Source organism: Canis aureus, chromosome 22 (assembly GCF_053574225.1).
Source record: "Canis aureus isolate CA01 chromosome 22, VMU_Caureus_v.1.0, whole genome shotgun sequence".
Taxonomy (NCBI): Eukaryota; Metazoa; Chordata; class Mammalia; order Carnivora; family Canidae; genus Canis; species Canis aureus.
The window spans coordinates 21,289,547-21,309,682 of record NC_135632.1 but is presented as its reverse complement, the minus strand read 5'-3'; the positions used below and the strand labels follow the sequence as shown (position 1 = coordinate 21,309,682).

General features: G+C 48.3%; 1 protein-coding gene across 1 annotated transcript in view; it reads right to left on the bottom strand.

Moving 5' to 3' along the window:
- The window catches only part of KY (kyphoscoliosis peptidase), a 48,224-nt gene extending 28,646 nt beyond the window's left edge, over positions 1 to 19,578 (bottom strand). The window contains exons 1-4 of the mRNA XM_077865062.1: positions 19,368 to 19,578; positions 16,106 to 16,168; positions 11,972 to 12,034; positions 861 to 935 (exon numbers count right to left, since the gene is read on the bottom strand). Of these exons, the coding sequence (XP_077721188.1) occupies positions 861 to 935; positions 11,972 to 12,034; positions 16,106 to 16,168; positions 19,368 to 19,503 (337 nt within the window). The 5' untranslated portion in view covers positions 19,504 to 19,578. The remainder of the gene's footprint in view (positions 1 to 860; positions 936 to 11,971; positions 12,035 to 16,105; positions 16,169 to 19,367) is intronic.
- Positions 19,579 to 20,136: the final 558 nt, after the last annotated feature.

Sequence of the window (20,136 nt, the reverse complement as noted above, 5' to 3'; positions counted from 1 at the left end):
CAACAGTCCTATGAAGGAGGGTGAATTATTTTCCTCCTTTCACAGATGAGGAATTTGATTTCAAGCAAAGGGAGGTTAAGCTACTTGCCCAAGGTAAGAGCTGAGGTCTGACCCCAGCCAGGAGGCTCCAGGGCCTGTCCAGTCTACATCTGACTGCCCTCCTGAGACCCTGACCACTGAGGGCTATAGGGCCAGGCAGCCAGAAGGACCTGCCTCGCCCATGCATGGACATGGAGAGAACCTAAGCCCTGGATGCTCTGGGGCCTTCATTCCCTGGCCGGCATTTCCCCAGGCCCCTTTGGCCATAAGGTAGACAGATGCCTATAGAGGACAAAGAGGGAGTGGAAGAGACATCATGGGCCTGGGCCTGTGTACCTTACCTGGAAGGTAGCAAGCAGGCCTTGTGTCAGACCTGGTTTTGACCCACTTCCTAGCTGGTCCCTTAGGCAGTTATTTCACCTCTCTGGGCCTCACTGCTGACTTACAATGTGGGGATAATACTGGCTTATATCAAAGGGTTAAAAAGTTAATTAATGTAAAAAGCTTACCACTGTGTATGCCACTTTTTAGGCAGACAATAAATGGTATCTAAAAACAACACTCTTGTGATGAAATTCATATTTAGCTAAATGCCTCGTGTTACCCACATCTAATTGCAAAGACTCAAGAACAGTGGGTGTTAGTTATGGAGAAAAGAGTCCCCAGAATGAAGCTGTCATGCCTCATTTCTTTCCAGTGTGTAGGCCTGGGTTATTCCTCCTCTTCTCCCAGAAGAGGCCTAAGGTGGGCTTTGGCCCATTAAGTGACTGTAATTCCTCCCTGCCAGCCCTCCGCACACAAGCAGCCCTGTACGTACGTACGTTTAGCCAAGGAGAACTTCTTGAGCAGCTGGGGCATGGCATCTCGAGGGTGGACTTCCACAGTCAGCTGTGTCCCTGCAAGGGAATGGGATGTGATATTCTCAGCCAGATGCTGCTAGGAAAGGGTGTGCGGTGTCCCATGACAGATGTTTGAACAACAAAACACAATCGGTTTTAAGCTTTCTTCTGAATATGCAAATAATTCTTGTTTAAAAAAGTGAAAAACAAAATACAGGCAGCCAGTTTTCAGAGTCAGGCAAGGCGAAATAAGAACATTCTACCTTGTATTTCCCACTGAACACAGCTATAAACCTTGGAAAGAATGCACACAGCAACTATTGAGGACTCTGTAAGGTAGTTTATAGAAGGCAAGTTGTGGAATAAGATTAGCATTTAAAGCACCACCATATTTGCAGTGAGTTTGCTGTTCCTCTCCCCCTATGGCTTTACTTGGACTGGACTTTCAAAGGCAGCCCCAAACCCAGAAGTGCACATGGGTACAGAGAAACAGTGCTCCAAGAGAAGTCCTTTCTTTCAGCTTATGGAGTAAGAAAGGAAACCTCTGAGAGTCAGAAAGTGTGGGGGAAATCCTCTGTCATACCCCCCTCTTTTTTCTGTTATCTCTCCACCCAGCCCCTAGGGAAGTCTGTTGGTAGCAGTGTAGCAGTGATTTTGTTGGTCAGCCAAAACCTTAAGCGTCTGAGTCTTTGAATGAGGCCACAGAGAAATTATGATTCCCTGGAGTGTAGGGGCCAATACTCATTGTTCTTTCTCTCTCTCTGTCTCCCACTGATTGTCTCTAGGTGCAGACAGAGTTGTGAGAAGTGCCTGGCAGAGTGGGCAAACTAAAGTCTAGCTTTTGTGCTGGAGAACTGGGAAGTGGATTGTGAAGAGGAGGGAGCTCTAGAAAGCAAACCCATACAGGTATGGATGAACTCTTGTGGTCACCTCTGAGCTGAGCATACATGGATCTCATCCTAAACATCATACCAGAGTATTTGAGAACTAAACTATGCCAGACTGCCCCCGGGAGGTGAATGTGCTGGGCAGATCTGCATAGCATTGCAAGGGCTACAATCCGAAATTATTCAGCATAGGAAGAACCAGAAATATACTTGAAAGAAAAGATAACCAACAGATGCTAACCCCAGGATGACATAAATTTTGGAATTATCAGACAGACTTTCAAAGAACCATAGTAAACCATCCTCTAAAAAGTGAGGGCAAATAGTCTTGAAATAAATGGAAAGATACCAAGATTCAGCAAAACATCAGAAGCTATGAAGAAGAAACAAATAGAAATTTTAGAGTTAAAAAATATAATAGTTTGAGAAATTATCTGGATATTCTAAATAGTCGAATGGAGATGACAGAGGAAAGAGTCAGTGAACTCAAAGAAAGATCAATAGAAATTATCCAATATGAACAACAGAGAGAAAACGTGAACAAAACTTCAGGGATAATACTTAAAGGTCTAACATTCATGTTATTGAGATCCCAGAAGGAGAGGAGAAACAGTGTGGTGCAGAAAAACAAAACAAAACAAAAACACAACTGAAGAAATAATGAGAGAATAATCAATGAAACCAGAAGCTGTTTTCTTTTTTTTTGGAAAGATCAGCAAAATTGATAAGCCTCTAACCAAACTGTCCAAAAATAAAGAGAAGTAAGACATAAATCAGGAATAAAGACAACAATACCAGGAATGAAATAGGCAAGACCACTAAAGATCTCATGTATATTAAAAGAATAATAAGGGAATACTACAAACAGTCCTATGCACATAAATTCTACAACTTGCATGAAATGAATCAATTCCTTGAAAGCTACAAACTATCAAAACTCACCCAATGCATAGATAACCTCAATATCTCTATGTCTATTTTAAAAACTAATTGTAGTTCAAAATCTTTCAGAAACAAACAAATGCCAGGTTGACGTCACTGACAAATTCTAACAAACGTTTAAAAAGAAGTATGACCAAACATTTTATAAGATCTCTCAGAAAACAGAAGAGTAGCAAATACTTCATTACCCATTTTATGAGGCCATCATTAATCTGATATCAAAACCAGACAAAGTTTAAGAAAAGAACACTACAAACTGATATTTCTTTTTCTTTTCTTTTTTCCAGACCAATATTTCCTATGAACAAAAAACTCTCAAAAAAAAAAATTAAATCCAGCAATATAGCAAAAGAATTATACGCCACAATCAAGCATGATTTATTTTGGCAATTCAAGGCTGGTTGATTATTTGAAAACCCATGAATTCACCATATTAGCAGGCCAAAGAAGAAAAACCACATGATCATATCAATTGATGCAGAAAATGCATTTGACAAAATTTAACATCTATTCATGATAAAATTTCTCAATAAACTAAGAATAGAAGGCAGTTTTCTGAATCTGAAAAAGGGTATTTACCTTTTTAACATATTTAATGGTCAAAATTTTAAGAGTACAATTATTGCAAATTTACTAAATTTACTATTTACTAAACAGCATATTTAATGGTCAAAAAATGCAATGCTTTCCCCCTAACACTGGAAACAAGGCATAGATGTCCACTCTCACTGCTCCTACTAAATATGCACTGGAAATTCTATCCAGTGAAATAAAACAAATAAATAAATAAAAGTCCTATAGATTGGAAAGGAAGAAACAAAAATTTCCTTAATCACAATCACACATCTGTCTACATAGGAAGTATCAAGTAATCTACAAAGAAGTTCCTAGAACTAATAAGAAAGTTTAGCATGGTCATAGGATATGAGGTCAGCACCCCAAAATCACTTATATTTATGTTCACAACAAATGACTGGAAATTGAATGTAAAAATTACATTCACCACAGCTCCAAAAAACTGAAATGTCTAAGTATAAATCTAAAAGATAGTTCAGGAGCCATATGTTGAGAACTACAAAATATTATTAAACAAATTAACAAGACTTAAATAAGTGGGAAGATATACCATGTTCATGAATTGAAAGTCTCAATATTGTTAAATTGGCAATTCTCCCTAAATTGATCTATACAGATTGAATGCAACTCTAATCAAACCCCTTGGAAGACATTTAGGCGAGATGATTCTAAAATATAGATGGAAAGATACAGCAACTAGGGTAGTCAAACCAGTTTTGAAAAAAATAAGTTGGAGGACTCTAGCTATCTGATTTTAAGATGTGTTATAAAGCTACAGTCATCAGTGCGATACTGGCAAAGAGATAGATTCATAGATAAATGTAGCATAATAAATAGTTAAGAAATAGAGCTATACAAATATGGCAAATTGATTTTTTTATAGATGTGCAAAGACATTCCAATTAAAAAATGGGTAAAAGAACAAATATTCATCAAAGAGAGTACAGATGGCAAATAAGCCATGAAAAGATGTTCAACATGATTAGTCATTAGGAAAATGCAAATTAAAACCACAATGAGGTATCATACCTATTAAAGAGCAATAATCAAAAATAGTGGTAATAGGGCAGCCCGGGTGGCTCAGTGGTTTAGCACTGCCTTCAGCCCAGAGTGTGATCCTGGAGACCTGGGATTCGGTCCCACGTCAGCCTCCCTGCATGGAGCCTGCTTCTCCCTCTGCCTGTGTCTCTGCCTCTCTCTCTCTCTCTCTCTCATGAATAAATAAATAAAATCTTTTAAAAAAATAGCGGTAATACTATATGTTGACAAAGTTGTGGAGAAATCAGATCTCTAATACATTGCTGGTGGGATTATAAAGTACTACAGCAACTCTGGAAAATAGTTCCACAGTTTCTTATAAAACAAAACCTACACCAAACATATGATCCAACAATTGTACTCTTGAATATTTACCCCAGAGAAATAAACACTTACATTCACACAAAAACCTCTACAGAGGGGCACCGGGGTGGCTCAGTGGTTGAGTATCTGCCTTTGGCTAAGGTCATGATCTCGGAGTCCTGGGATCGAGTCCTGTATTAGGTTCCCCACAGGAAGCCTGCTTCTCCCTCTGTCTATGTCTCTGCCTCTCCCTCTGTGTCTCTCATGAATAAATACATAACATCTTAAAAAAAAAAAAAAACCTATCCAGAAATGTTTGTAGAAGCTCTATTCATAATAGCCCCAAACTGGAAACAACCTAAATGTCCTTCAATGGGTGAATGGATAAACGCCCTGTGGTACATTCATATCAAGGAATACTTCTCAGTAATACAAAGAAACTCTTAGGATAGGTGAGAGGATGTAACTACAGAGATTCTGCACAAGAGAATTTTGGGGTGACAGAGCTGCCCTGTATTCTAATTGTAAGAGTGGTTACATGAGCATGTGCTGTGCATGTGTTAAAACCCATAGAACTATATATCAGACAATTCCATTTTAGTAATTTAAAATAAAACAAAAATAAAAATAAGTACCAACTGAGCTTTTTTGCAGAATTAAACCAAGAATCTGGATGATACAGAAAGATACAAAATAGAAAGTCCAAAGCAGGATAATAGTAAACATGTTCTCTGTAACCTGCTTTCTTTTCTTGACTCTTCACACGTCAGTGAATTTAGTCCTACGTCATCATTTTAAGTGGGCTGCATAGTACTCCATTCTCTACATGGTGTATAATCCATATAAGCAACCCTTTTTGGTTGGATACTTAACTTTTCCCAAATGTTTTGTTATTATAATCAGTGATGCATGAACATTCTGATACATATCTCTTTACACACTTTTCCTTTGAATAAATTCTCAAATATGGATCAAAGGTTATGGAGAAGGCCTTTGTTATATATTGGCAAACTTCCCATGAATGATTTTTATCGGTCGATGACCACACCAACAACATGAGAGGATGTCCATTTTGCTCATTCTTGCTGGGTTTGATTGCAAAATTGGTCACAAAACTCTGCACTTCTGAGAGGTCTTTTGTTATGTCCCTTGAATTTGAGCTGTCCCTATGGCTTGGTTTGGCTAGTTAGCATGTGATGTCAGTAGAAGTGATGCTGGGCAAGCTCTGAGCCTAGGTCTCAAGAAACCTTGCAGCTTTCATTCTCATTCTTGGGAATCCAGCGACAAATGCCTTGTGAATGAGCCCAGGCCAGCCTGCTGGAGGTTGAGACACCACGTGGAACAGAGCAGAGGCATCTCAGAGCAGACCCTATCCGATCTCTAGCCAACTTACCAGCTGACCACAAATACGTGAGCAAACCCGGCCAAGACCCGCGATAAACTGGGTGTGTCTCAGGCAAGAACGCCCAGACATCCTGTGCCCTTGTGAGCTGGTAAAGGCTTATTGTTTTCAGCCACTGAGTTTTGGGGTGGTTAGTAATATAAAAATAGATCACTGATGTACTCACTGACATTTGATTTTTATCAATCTCTGAAACTTTTATTAATGAATAATGCCATCTCATTTTTGTGTATTTAATTTTAATGTATTTTTCATATACTCATTTGCCATTTAAAATTCTTATTTTGTGAATTGCCTATTTTCCTACTCACATATTATTTTTTCCTTATTAATTCCATAAGAGCTCTTTTTACGAACCCCTTCCTGCAAAGTGTATTGCAATTATTTTTCATAGAATAACAATACTGACTTTCTTGTGTAGCTCATAAACTTGCTCTGCATGCTAAAGAGGGTAATTCTGAAACAATTTTATAAGCTACAATGTGGCCTTCCAAAGCATTACTTTGAAGAGGTTAACATCACTTTGAGTGTAGTTTCTGGTACATTCACTGTCAAAGAAAATCAGTGTGTGACTTTATAATTAAGACTTTAAGCATTTGAGAGTTCAAAGCATAATTCGGTTCTGGTCATAGGATCAGGCGCCATTGCCAAGAGCAACACTCCCTGTGTGTCTTCTCATGCTGAATGGGCCTGTTCTCCTCTGCCTTTTCACTTTTTCCATCTGAAATACTTTCAGGTGTTTTCCAAAGTGGGTGCCAGGCTGTACTTGGCTGCAAGATGTCTTACAAGAAAAGGATTTTAAAAACCTGCCCACTCTCTCTCTTTCCCCTTTTGCAGGTCACAATGTGTAATGCCCTGAGAAGTCCTGCAGGGAAGAAGTCAGTTTACCCCAGGACCATTTTGTGAAACACAATTTGGAAAATGCTGGGCTGCAACCTCATCCAGAAGCTTAAAGAAGCTGCAAAACTGAACAACTTGGTTTGGGGGTCAACAACACACTTCCACCCCAAACTTCTCACATCTAACTTCCAGGCACTTCCCACTGCCCCCAGTTCAGCCGTGTTTCTCTGTCCAAGAATGAGTGAGCTGAAAACAAGGTACTGTTAAAGCCCTGGCAAAAGGTGGTGCTGATATTCTCATACTCCGACGTGATCCTGGCCTGCAAGCTCCACCCAGCCATTTCCAATTCCTTTTTCCTTTCCTGTACCTCATCTTTTCTCCCCGCTCTAGGACAGGGGCCCAAATTCCAATATTCCCCTGAGCCCCTGACTTCCTGAGTCAGGGGCTAATCAGTCCCCGTTGAGGAAAACAGCAAAGCTCCTTGGCCTCCCTGATCTGCGGGAGTGCTGTACCCACTCTTATTGTACACCTGTGTGTACGGGCCCTTGCGGGGGCTTCTCTGCCTCTGAAACCAGGCTCTCCAAGGCTCTTCATATGCTCATTTGCCATTTAAAATTCTTATTTTGTGAATTGCCTATTTTCCTACTCATGTATTATTTTTTCCTTATTAATTCCATGGTTAGAGAACCATGGAGAGCCTTGGGCTTCCTAAAGGTGTGAAACGGTAGGATTTTCTTTTTTTTAAGATTTTATTTATTTTTTCATGAGGGACACAGAGAGAGAGGCAGAGACATAGGCAGAGGGAGAAGCAGGCGCCTCACAAGGAGCCCATCCTGGGACTTGATCCCAGGACCCCAGGATCAGGACCTGAGCCTAAGGCAGATGCTCAACCACTGAGCTACCCAGGTGCCCCTAATGGTAAGGTTTTGCAGACTACTACATAACTGTATCACATATAACTCTTAATTTAAGAAAAAAATTAATGGGACCAATCTCCAATGGTAAAGAGTGGAACATCATTTGGAGCAAAATTTCAAGTAAGATCTAAAACCTAAGTATAGTCAGATATCATGAACCAATCTAAACAGTCACGACCACCCCCGGGGGAGGCCCTTCCTGGGACTTTAGGTCACCTGGCTGGTTCTCTCACAGCGCCCCTCCCCGGTTCTGCCAACTGTCACCCAAACAACATTTCTGAAGCTGCCGCCCTGGCTGTCTTAGGAACACCATATTAGTGGTTGTTTCCTGTCACCCCTGACAAGTGGCTCCTGGGGCTTTTCCAGATCCCACCAGCTCTGCTTCCTTTTCCTCTTCCCCTCCGATGTGGAGATGTAACAGGCAAGCCCCAGCACGTCTATGGCCCACCGCCTTGGGTCTGCCTTTTACCTGGTCAGGAGACTTCTCTCCCCCAGCAGCTCCTCCCCGGGGCTCTGCAGGTTTGAATGAGGATTTGTCTAAAGGCCTAATTTGCTCAGAATATCTAATGCAGAGACGGCAAACAGATTTCATGTTGTTCATTAACTCTGACTGACTGGAAGTGGCTGCCTGGAGTGTGAATCAATTAGCCATGACTGTGGGCATGTGTGTACACACGAATGTGAGTGTACACAAGTGGGTGTGTATGTGTGTGTGGGGGGGGCTAGGGGATACATGTCAGATATTTGCCATCCTTGATTTTAAGGAGGTTTCACTCATGCTTTCCATAACTAGAACTCGGGTTAATAACCGGGTTCTTCTCCTGGAAATTTTTCTCTGCAGGAGCTGAGAGTCAGGAAGCCTCAGCTAAAGCATCTGTAATTAAAAAACGCCCTGAAAGAGCTCCAGGGTAGGTGTTCAGCAGCGCTGTGCTGCGGTTTCTGCCTAGAGAACAGCATGTGGGATGATGGGAGGAGCAGTCTAGCTCTGTAGAACCTTCACCAGCCTCTGCCAGACACAGCGGGCAAGGTCTGCCCTGAAGCTCTAGTCATGAGATGATGACCTGCCAACAAAGTGGGCTAAGGCCTCTGGAGCATCAGCCCAGTGGAGCGGGGATGGGGTGGGGGGTGGGATGGTGGGGAATGAAGGGCCCTAATCCGCCCTAGGCCTTCGCTGGGCTCTTGGAAACATGGGGCCATTATGATTCTTTCTGCAGAGCAGAGCTCCACAGGAGTGTCCCAGGTCTAGAAATGTGGCAGTTTGACTCTAGCGCATGTGTGATCAAAGAAGGCACAGAGCGTCTGCATGAGACCAAGGGTACATGACCTGGAGGGACGAAAGCCTCAGAAGAAAACCAAGGAATCGCTTTTGGGGCCTGAAATCACGGGGGCTCCGGTGATCACTCTTGTCATTCTACCCACACACCTGTTCTGGAGTAATCTTCTGAAGCACCCCTCCACATGAAGATCCAAGATTCCAATGATCCCTTTGTCACCCCTTGCATAAAGTTTATCATACCTGGTGCTCCCTCTGCTGGAAGCTCCTCCCCAGGTGCCCCCAAGGCTTGCTTCCACCCCTCCTCCCTCACTCAAATGTCACGGAGGCCTTTCTCAACTACTCTGCTTTAAATTGTCCCCAGGGTGGTAGGCTGTGTAACAGTCCTTAAAGATATCCATGCCTTAATTCTGGGGACCTGTGAATGTTACCTTATATAGGAAAGAGGACTTTGCAGATGTGATTAAATTAAGGATCTTGAGATAGGAAGATCATCCTGGATTATCTGGTGGGCTCAGTGTAATCACAAGGATTCTCATAAAACAGAGTCAGGAGATTTAACTACTTAAGTGGGAGAAAGGTAAGATGACAATGGTTACAGACAATGGAGTGATGCAGCTACGAGTCAAGAAGTGCCTCTAGAAGCTGGAAGAGTCAAGGACCAGATTCACCCTTAGAGCCCCCAAAAGGAACCTGCCCAGCCCACACTTTGACCTAGTCCAGGGAGGCTGACTTGAGACTTGTAGTCTCCAGAACTCTTTAAGAGAATACATTTTGGGGACCCCTGGGTGGCTCAGTGGTTGAGCATCTGCCTTTGGTTTGGGTCATGATCCAGAGGTGCTGGGATCAGGTCCTACATTGGGCTCCCCACAGGGAGCCTGCTTCTCCCTCTGCCCATATCTCTGCCTCTCTCTGTGTATCTCTCATGAAGAAATAAATAAATAAGTGATCTTATAAAAAGAGAGAGAGAGAATACATTTTTGTGTTAAGCCACCAAGTTTGTGATAATCTGTTATAGCAGTTATAGGAAACTAACACCCATGTGTACCCACCCTATCCTCATCCTCCTCCCAGCCTTGTTTCTTCCTTCAGCCTCCTTTGACACCTGTATTTTTCTTCTTAGGATTGTCTGGCTCCCTCACTAGGGTGTCAGCTCCACAGGGACAAAGGGGCAGCCTTTTCCCTCACTGTGGCCCAAGCTCTCGTAAGACCTTCCTGGGCCCATCTCATCCCAACCTACAGGGCTCTATTCTGCACCTAGGACACCAAGGCCACCCTCCTTTCTGCCCGCTGGAAGCCTTGAAAGCTGGAAGGGAGAACGTGAGTAGCCCATGAAAGCCAGAGTGTGGTGTGCCAGGTGAGGCTCCAGTGACTGGTGGGCCCCATCCCACTCCTATCTGCCTAGGACACAGTGGGGGCAGTGCAGTGTGGAGGGCTGCCAGGTGCGCCCAGCTCGGGGACCCCAGCGTCTCCTGTCTCCGCTTTCTTGTGCACAAACAGTGATGACACCATGACCGCATCAACCAGGGTAGCCAGAGCTAAGCAAATCAGTGAGGTAGTGGCTGATCCACTTTCATTCCAGTGCAGTATTGTTTACTTTTGCTTTGTGCTGAGCTGTGAGCTGGTAGTCCACTTCAGGGAAGCAGCGGGGCACAGGTTTGTCTCTGCCGTGTGCCCAGGGGAATTCTGCTGCAAGGCACACTGGCCCTGGTTGCAAGGAAGGCTGGCCTAGTGCCGCTAACCCGTCTGGAGAGGCCTTTCCTCACCGCCGGCCAGTGCCTTTCTGTTGGGGATGCTGGCTTAGTCCGTGCTTCTGACAGCCATTCTCTGAGAGGCTCTGAGTCCTTCGGCGAGTCCTACTTTGCCACTGCCCCCTGGACACGATGAGATAATTTCCTTACAAGTCAGGACGTCAGCACCGAGAACCACAGTAGTATGATCTTAGGGCTGAGTTTATGAGGCCTCTCAGGTACCAGGGCCTGAGTCTTTAATGAGGAGCCGGAAACCAAGGTGAGAGGTTAGTGTGTGTTAGGAGTGAAGTGGGAGTGAGCTGGGGTGTATGTGTGTGTGTGTCTATTTAACCTGGTCTCCCCTGCAGCTGTAGCTGTAGAGTCCTCCTGTCTTTATCACGCCCCCTACCCCTGTTCTCAGATCCAGTCAACTGCAGAGTCAGCGCAGTGATGCCCACTCAGAGCCCCCAGAACCCGTCCCAGCAAGGGAAGGATTCTCAAAGAAGGGCCCTCTCACTTCCCCTTGCTCAGTCAAATTCATCCCTGGGTGGAAGGCCCTGGAAGGCTCAGTCTCGGGAACAAGAGGCCAGGGAACCGCTGTGACAGGAGGAGGGAAAGCTCTGACTGTGAGCACGCAAGGTGAAGGCTGCTTTCCAGAGGCGCCGAGAAGCCCTGCTGTGTGAAGGTTAACAGCAGAGGCCTTGGTGGTGGCTGTGAGGGGAGGGTCGGGCTGCTTACTGGCCCTGTGCTCGCAGACCCATGGCAACCTTTCCAAGCCTCAGTTTACTCATCTGTAAATAGAGGATAATTGAGAGGACTGATCAAATAGGAGTGCTGTGAAGCTTCATTTACATGAGAATAATTATGTAAATGAATCGGCAGGGTGCCTGGCACATGCTTAGCACTCATAAATGTTAGCTCTAGTGATGACAGTGAGGGCGATGAGGACAGCTGTGGGTTCTGTGGCCCAAGGACTTTACTACTCTACCTCCTGTCACCATGCAGCCTCTCACTGTTTCCCCTGGGATGTGAGGAGGAGAGGGAGAGGGTGCTCCAACCTCCCTGGGGCAGAGAAGGCCCTGTTTCCCCCAGTCTGTGCTCTGCACTTGCTGTCTCTGGCCTGGACAACAGATCCAGACACACAGGAGGTGGAGGAGAGGCCACAGGGAGTGGTGAATCCCTTACCTTGGTTGTCGTAGGACGTAATGACCTGGGTCTGCTGAGGGTTCTGTTTCTCCGCTAGGCTTCCTGTTGAGCAAGACAGAGAGAGAAGGACCTTCAGTGACCACTGGGACCCTGGTGGAATTTGCCCCAGGCAGAGCAGGGAGCTGTGTGTGTCTGCAAGAAAGGCAGGCTGGTGGGGGCTGAGCTCATCCCAGGCCTGGCCTAAACCTGTGCACACCCACACGCACATCCACATGTTTAAGAGGCAAATGACTACGAACTCATGCACACACACTCTTACGCCTCTCAGCAGGTGCCAGTGGAGGCTGGGTTTCTTCTAAAGAAGGTGGGGACACCTCTTGTGGGCTAAGTAACCGTAAGTCCCAACTTCAGTGTCGCTGGACTCAGGTGCCAAAGTGCAAAGGGATGCCTGGCTGATCATCACACCTTCTGTGGAGCGGTCTTCGAGGCTCCTATCCCCTATTTTATAGTCGATAGGCCCGTGGCTTGGACATTTAGCTTTTGGCCATAGACCCTGCCCCCAGGGCCTTGAACTCCAAGTCTCCTGATTCCTAGATCAACCTCTTGCCTCCCTCTGAGAAGAATGGGGGCAGCCTGCCTTCTCCTCCAGTTTAGGAGTTGGGGTGGCTTGCAGTATGGCTCAGTTTCACAGAAACCTGCAGGACACCCACTATGTGAACACAGAGCTGTCCCCCAGTGGGGTCAGGCTACTGTGGAGAAATGCCCAGTTCCTGCCACAGGCCACGAAGAGGGAACCCACAGACTCACCTGCCTGTCCTATGGGAAGCAACATCTTTTCCTATATCTCTCCCTTTTTTTTAAAAATAAATTTATTTTTTATTGGTGTTCAATTTGTCAACATACAGAATAACACCCAGTGCTCATCTCGTCAAGTGCCCATCTCAGTGCCCGCCACCCAGTCACCCCCACCCCCACCCACCTCCCCTTCCACTACCCCTAGTTCGTTTCCCAGAGTTAGGAGTCTCTTATGTTCTGTCTTCCTTTCTGATATTTCCCACCTATTTTTTCTCCTTTCCCCTTTATTCCCTTTCACTATTTTTTATATTCCCCAAATGAATGAGACCATATAATTTTTGTCCTTTTCTGATTGACTTATTTCACTCAGCATAATACCTATATCTCTCCCTTAACAGCTGCTGTGGTGGCCTAGTCTTGCTGAGGCTGCTTAAGGGGGGGGGGGGCGGGGAAGGGGTTGAGGGAGGGCCAGCATTGTGGCAGCAGAGCATTTCCCGCTGTTACCACCCAGAAGGCCTGCCACCTTCTCCCCTGGCCTCCCACTGGTCTGCATAAAGGCTGTCCGGCCTGCCACTGGAAGTGACCACTAGGACCAGTGCCTGAGCTGGAAATAAGCATGCCTTTGGGGCTCTGGCCTAAGCAGATTCCATTCAGATGACTTCCCTTGTGCACCTGATCAGATCTGCCACTCAGGGCTTCCCACACCTGGGCCCACGTAGAAACCGGTCAAGGTGGATAGGCAGGTCACTGAGCTGGGCTGGACTTGTGATCCACCTGGCAGGGTCTTGCCCTGGAGAACCTGCCTGCCCCAGCCTTCTATGAGCAGGCCCAGCCAGGACCCTCACCCCATGGGCTGAGGTCGGTGGGTCGGCCAAGGGCTAGGAGCACTGGGTGTGCCAATCCAGGGTGACACTGGTCTAGAGCTCTAGGCCAGACTCAGGCCAGGACAGGGAGGCTGCCTCCTTCAGGCACAGCTGGCTACATCTCTGCTGGGCTGGCGGATGAAGGAAACAGGATCCGGGAAGGGAATCCTCAAGGAGCACGATTGGCTGGCATAGCTGCTGTGGGTATTTATAGTCAGGGCTGCACAATTGGTTTCCCTGTGGCTATGGGGTGTCGGTCCCTGTGCTGCTAGGCAGACTTCGGCCAGGACCAAGGAAAGCAGCCAATCACAGCAGGGGAAGCCCGTTGCCAGGCAAGCTAGTGGGGTTGGCTCGGCCCAAACACCTGCTGCTCGGAAAAGTTTGGAGCAGTCCAGGCTCCCCCCACCCTGCCAACGCCCCAGTTCAAGGAGCACACAGGGCAGCAAGAAGGGGAACATGTGCCTTTTTGGATCAGTCCCATGTTCAGCCACATTTGTGCACACTCCACCAGCACAAGCCATCAGCTGCCTCCTCTGCGGATGAAAGCCATCCAGTTTCCAGGGCTGAGTGCCTTGGACACCAGCAAGGGAAAGTATGAACCCAGAATCTCACCATCAGAAAACATAGAGAAGCCGTAATTTTAATTTCTGCATGCATACAAATGTGCAATTTGAAAAATATAAATACAATTTTACTTTAAATTACCTATATTTGTGGAGTGGAGCAACTCTTACCTTTTCCAGGCTCTGTAGAGCCTCTCCCCAGGCCTCTACTTACCTGAAATTCTCAGTTCCTGGGTGATTTTTCAAGAACTACTTTCACCATCCTCACTTTTTTAAAATTATTTTTTTAAAAGATTTTTAGTTTTTTAAAGTAATCTCTACACCCAGTGTGGGGCTCAAACCCACAGCCCTGAGATCAAAAGCTGCATGCACCACCGACTGAGCCAGCCAGGTGCTCCATGATCCTCTTTATTTGTTGTAGTTTTCCACTAACATTCCCTCAAACCAGGGCCCTAACGGTGGTAAAAATAGGATATATTCACTATATTTCAATCTTCTCCTAATGTAATAACATGGCTGAGAAGACATAAGATGAATTTCAGACAACTCAAGGTAAGAGAGTTATAACAAATGAAGACGCTGTGTCTCTTTTGTTCCACCTCAACCCACTTTTCCACGTACCCACTTGTACACTGGCCAAGCATGCATATCTGCATAGGCTCTGTGCATTTTTGCAGCTGACAGGTTTCTGGTGGAATTATTCCTATAATTCTCGTGCGCCTGCAGCATAGTTACACTAACTTTGGCATCTGCTTCCGTACAGCTAGAGCAGGTGCATCTACCATCCTATAGCCCTGAAGCAAGGTAAAGGAAGCCATCCCACCATGCATGCCCATTAGCCAGGACCCTAAGGGATGGTCTCCCTGGCAGGGATATGTCTTGAGGATGATTTGTCCTCATACACAGGGCAGGGGACACAGGAAAGCTCTTTACCTCCAGGATGTTGAAACTCAATTGCAGTAAACATCATTATAATTATGATCACTAACCTGGCCCCATGAGGGCAGGGGTTCTTGACTGTCTTCATCCCAACAACTAGAACCCTGCCTGGCACAGAGTAAGCACTGTAGACCTTTATTGAGGGAATGACTGAATGAATTTACTTTTAGAATTTCATCCTTCCCTTTTGTTACCTTCAGGATGGTCTCAGTCAACTGGGGTCCTGGTTCCCCATCTGTGGAGGGTCATGGGAGTGGTTTCTTCACAATAGTATTTGAGAAACCCAGATTTGACTGTGTCCTCTCTTGGGGCTCAGGGAGCAGAGTTCTGATTCTTACTAGAATTCTCATATGCCTATAGTGCAGTCTCACTGATGTTCGTTCTTGGAAGCTGGGCTAATGAATCTCTGAAGGGTACAGAATAAGGCCTGGTATGGTCAGTCCATGTATGGCATTCCCAGAGATGCCCTGGGCCTGTGGGGTGACAAACACCTGGCACCAGAGAAAGGAGGCTTTGGAAAGTGACTTCTCTCAGATCTTACTATATTGTGAGTCTCAGGACAGCCAGGAATCACAGCACCCATCGCACTAGGCCGGGAGTCATAATGTCCCAAAGCAGGCCACTATCCTCTCTGTTTGGAAAAATTTTCAAAGGATGGATGCCCTGCACGACATGGGCAGCCCTACCTCCAGTGGGAACTTACTCAAACCTAGCCATGCCGAATGATGATGTTAAGTCCGTTCCTATATGTAGCCAGTGAACAAGTGAGCGCTCAACCTTATGGCACTGCTCTCCTCTCCTCCCACAGCCTCAAAGAAATTGAGGGACCTGATGCCAGGGAAAGCTTTTGGGGGTCACAGAGGCTCCAGATTTGACTGAGTCATGAGCAGTCACCTTCTGAGTGGTGAGGTGTGTAGAGCCCGTTTTCAAACACGTGAAATCTAATGCTTCCTATCATTTTTCCATGTGTTGAATGACAGAGATCAAAAAGAAAATGAAAAGAGAGGATTTACCATGCACATCATTTCCTTCGAATTTCTGCCATCTCCGGATTCCGTTTCCGACACCCTGGAGTCCTGTGAAATAACAGGGTCTGGCATGAGGGTCTTCATGGTGGGAAGACCCGGGCCAGTGAGTGATGGGCCAGTTGTTAACGTATCTGGGTTGAAGTGGGGCTGCTGGAACCCAGCTCTCTCGGGATCCAAGGGAGGCTGCCCACGAAATGAGATGTACTTTAAAACATAAAAGAAAAATATTAAAACAGTAGTTTTCAAAGGTGGTGAGGTTGGTAATCAGGATCATCCAGGGAGAATTTTCACAATGCAGATGCCCAGTTTTCACTCTACATCTCTTTCGCAGAAATATGGAAGCATTACTGTGGAAGATGTTCACCATTCATTTTGGTGAATCTCCCACTTTTAGAGTCATGATGTGAGGATGAGGGTGGGCAAAGACGGCCTATCCTTGTGGAAACTAGAAGTGATAGTTGCCTGCTCTCCCAGCCTCCCTTGCAGCTAGAGCAGGGACCTATGTGGCCTAGGCACAGCCAGTCAGATGCAGCTGTGTCTGGCTCTGTCTTGGGGCCTGGTGATGCAAGAGGGAGGGAATGGAAGCACTCTCTCTCTCTCTCTCTCTCGTGGTAGCTGCAAGGTCAAGTTCCTGGCACAGAAACGGTGTATGTCCTGGCAGGGAGCGGCTGCAATAAAATCAAGCTCCTGGTGAGGAAGGAGTACCTAAGGTCCCTTGGTGGCAACAGAGGTGTCCTCACCAGAGCAGCTCTGCTGTGTAGCTTATGGCGCTTTTCCTAGAAGATCGGCCTCCAGCCTGGATCTCCAGCCCTTGCAACCGTTGCAAGCCCCCAGTCCCTTCCCGACGCTCTTCTTTTCTGCAGTCAGTATCTGGGGCTAACCACTGAGAACCCTCACTGACACATATGTGGAGTGGATTGCACACATCATATTGACTTAAGGGATGAAACCTGACTTGGGAGCTCTTTTAGACTTGGTGCAGGCAGCTGTAGGCCACCTCCTCCATGGCTGGGGGATACATGATAGGAGGCAAGGGTGTCCACGCATGCTTTTGAGAAGCACGGCATAAAGGAAATGGAAAGGCCATAGAGGAAAGAACAGAGAGCATCTGTTGGCAACCCAAAACCCAAAAGATAGCACACGCTACCTTTGCCTCCTTGTCCCTCTCACTCTTTTCTGCCACAAAGACACAGCAGAAAACCACCCAATCATATCTCCACTCAGTCTTCCGCATTGTGACAATAATGGAGCTCAGGCCCTCCTTTGCAGAGCCAAGGACCTGGGCTAGACAGGAGACAGGAGGAGATGCCTGGGGATCTTGTACACCAAGAGAAGGCCTTGGAACAAGCTAGTTTAATTCAGTGTTTCCCTGCCTTTGGCTGTGTGGGGCCATAGGTCGACTTAGCCAGGGGCCTCCTGGACATCATCACTGCCCAGCAGACTTGGAGGCTGGGCACTCTCCGTCTTCTCTGCTTTGGTATAAAACTGTCTGATTGTAAATAAGTGACACCAGTCTCTACACTGGCACAATGTCTGGAAGAAACCTCCTTTCAGGAAAATTTTGGAGACAAATGGCAGAAAGGGCTTGGAAAGCAGGGTCTTCTTTCCTTACGTCATGGTCACGAGTGTGAAATGCATCAATGGAGTCATGTAGGGTTTGTGCTGGGGGTCGGACACCTCTGGGAACAGTCCTGATCCCTGGCATTTCTGGGGCTTCCCTGTGTTCCTGGAGCTTTTAGGAGAGATGCAATCAGAGTGGGGAAGGGAGATGGGACTCAGGCCGACCCAAAGCTGGGCCTCGTAGGGGCCCTCTGGCCTCACCACACACTGGGGATGGCCTCTGGACTGTAGTTTCTGGAGGAGAAGCAGCTTCTTTTCAATCAAGGAGTGGATGGCCTCTGCCAATTTTCTCATTACAAATACTGGGGTGGCCCCTTTCCACCTCTCTTGGGAGCAGCTCTGAGAATGAAAGAACCAACCAGGGGCTTCCCGGGATGGCCCGCAGCAGACACAGAACCAACTCAAACAACTTCCAGCCCCAAATCCCTCCGGATACTGGAGTACCTGTCAACACACGCAGTTCTCCACAATCTATTTCTTTCCCCGGCCTCCCCAAGAGGTCACCAGGAATTATGGGGCAGCTTTGGCCTGTGTGACTGGTGGGGGCAAAGCCAGTGGCCGCGCCACTGCCTCAGCATGGCCGATGGAAGGCAGGTGTTCAATGCACACAGGGCCTCTGTGTACAGAAGAGCCAGAGGCAGACTCAGAGGAGCTCTGGAGCCGGAGGGCAGGCAGGAGGCAGAAGTCATTTTGCTGCATGGGCTGTAAAACATCACTCCCAAAGCACTGGGCCACAGTCAGTCCAGCACAAACCTCACACCAGCCCCCAAGGCAGCTCGGGAGGGCTTTCTCACACACCTAGGACCTGTGGTCCCCCAAATTCCGAGACGCTCGTTTAACACCTGCTATTCTCCATCTCTATTGTCTTCAGGTGTCCTCTCTGGAGATTACAGGGGCCTGAGTGCTGCTTTCCACCACTGCTCTATAAGCAGTCACTTTACTTTTCCAGCCTATCCTTCCTCAGAAGGTCTGTAGGAAGAGTAAAAGGAGTAGCTCCGTGAGAGCGCAGAGAGCAGATTTTAAGCTTCCCCTACCCAAGCCTCGGTGCCTTTTGCACCGCCCTTTATACCTTCTACTGTGGGACGCTGGGAGCGGCTTCAGGAAAGGGGAAACTGAGGCCAGGAGTTGTGCAAGGACGCGACGGGAGCTCCCGGTCTCAGAGAGTGATTCAGCGCCCAGATTCCCCTGGCTGCCCCCGGGCGCCCTGCAATGTGCCGTGTGAGGAGCAGGCCTCGGCGGCGCAGGGCTCAGGCCTGAGGCTCCGGCCCCCCTCCTCCAAGGCATCTTCCAACCCTGCTGTGCACCCTTCAGACAGTGAGTGGCCCGGAGGAAGCTGGCTCCCGGGGGGGTGACGGAAGCACCGACAAGCCCGCGCGGGGAGTCACCCCAGGGCAATCACGGGGCTGCGCGTTGCCACGGGACGCCAGGGCCACGGCGCACAGGCACAGGCGCAGGCAGCGGCGGGGAGAGGGTCGGTGGGGCCGGGCTCGGTGGGGGCGCGTGGGGCGCGTGGGGCGCGTGGGGCGCCCCCCGGCGGGCGGGCCCCGGGGCGAGGAGGCCGAGGAGGCCGAGGAGGCCGAGGAGGCCGAGGAGCGGGGGCCGGGGGCGCGGGCGGGGCGCGCGTTACCTCCTCGGCGCTGCGGCGGCGCGCCCGGGTCCGCCTGCCGCTCCGAGTGCGCGCCTTGCGCGGCGCGCCGCTTCTCCGAGTGCACGATCAGCAGCATGTCGATGGACACGGCGTTGCTGTCCTTCTTGAGCTCCATGGCGTCGCCTCGCTCCCCGCCGGTGCGCCGCGGCCGCTCTCGAGGCTGCCTGCGCTGCAAATGGCCCCGTGCGCGCCGCTGGCCGGCGCGGGACGCGGCGAGGGCGCGGGAGAGGGCGCTCCCCCGCCGCCGAGCCGCCGGGCGCCGCGTTTCGCTGACTCTGCCAAACACGCCATTAGGGCCCGCCCGGGAGGGCGCTACCCTAACGCGGCGGCTCTAAGTCACCTTTGAAAGGAAATCCCCAGCCGAGCCCTGACCTGCGCCCGGGCCGCGCCGCACAGCCGCCGCTGCAGAGCCTCCCCTCCGGGCGCCCCGAGCGCGTCCCCGGCCAGCGGCTTCCCGGGCGGCCCGCAGCAGGCACGGAAATCACGCGGCGCTGCCCGCAGTGAGCGCTCGGGGAAGGCACAACAGCACCGGGTGGCCCCACTGCTTCCCGGGGGGGGGGGGGGGGGGCCGTCGGGGAGGTTGAGGGCCTCCTCCGTAAGAGGGAGATGGGCAGGGTGTTGGGGTCAGGACCTCTGCGATTGCCGCTGCACCGGGGCTTGGAGCTTGACCGCTGGGCATCAACTTCACAGGTCTTTCTGGCTTGCGGTGGAAGTCTTAACATCTCTGTTCCTTCTAGAAGCCTGGCTC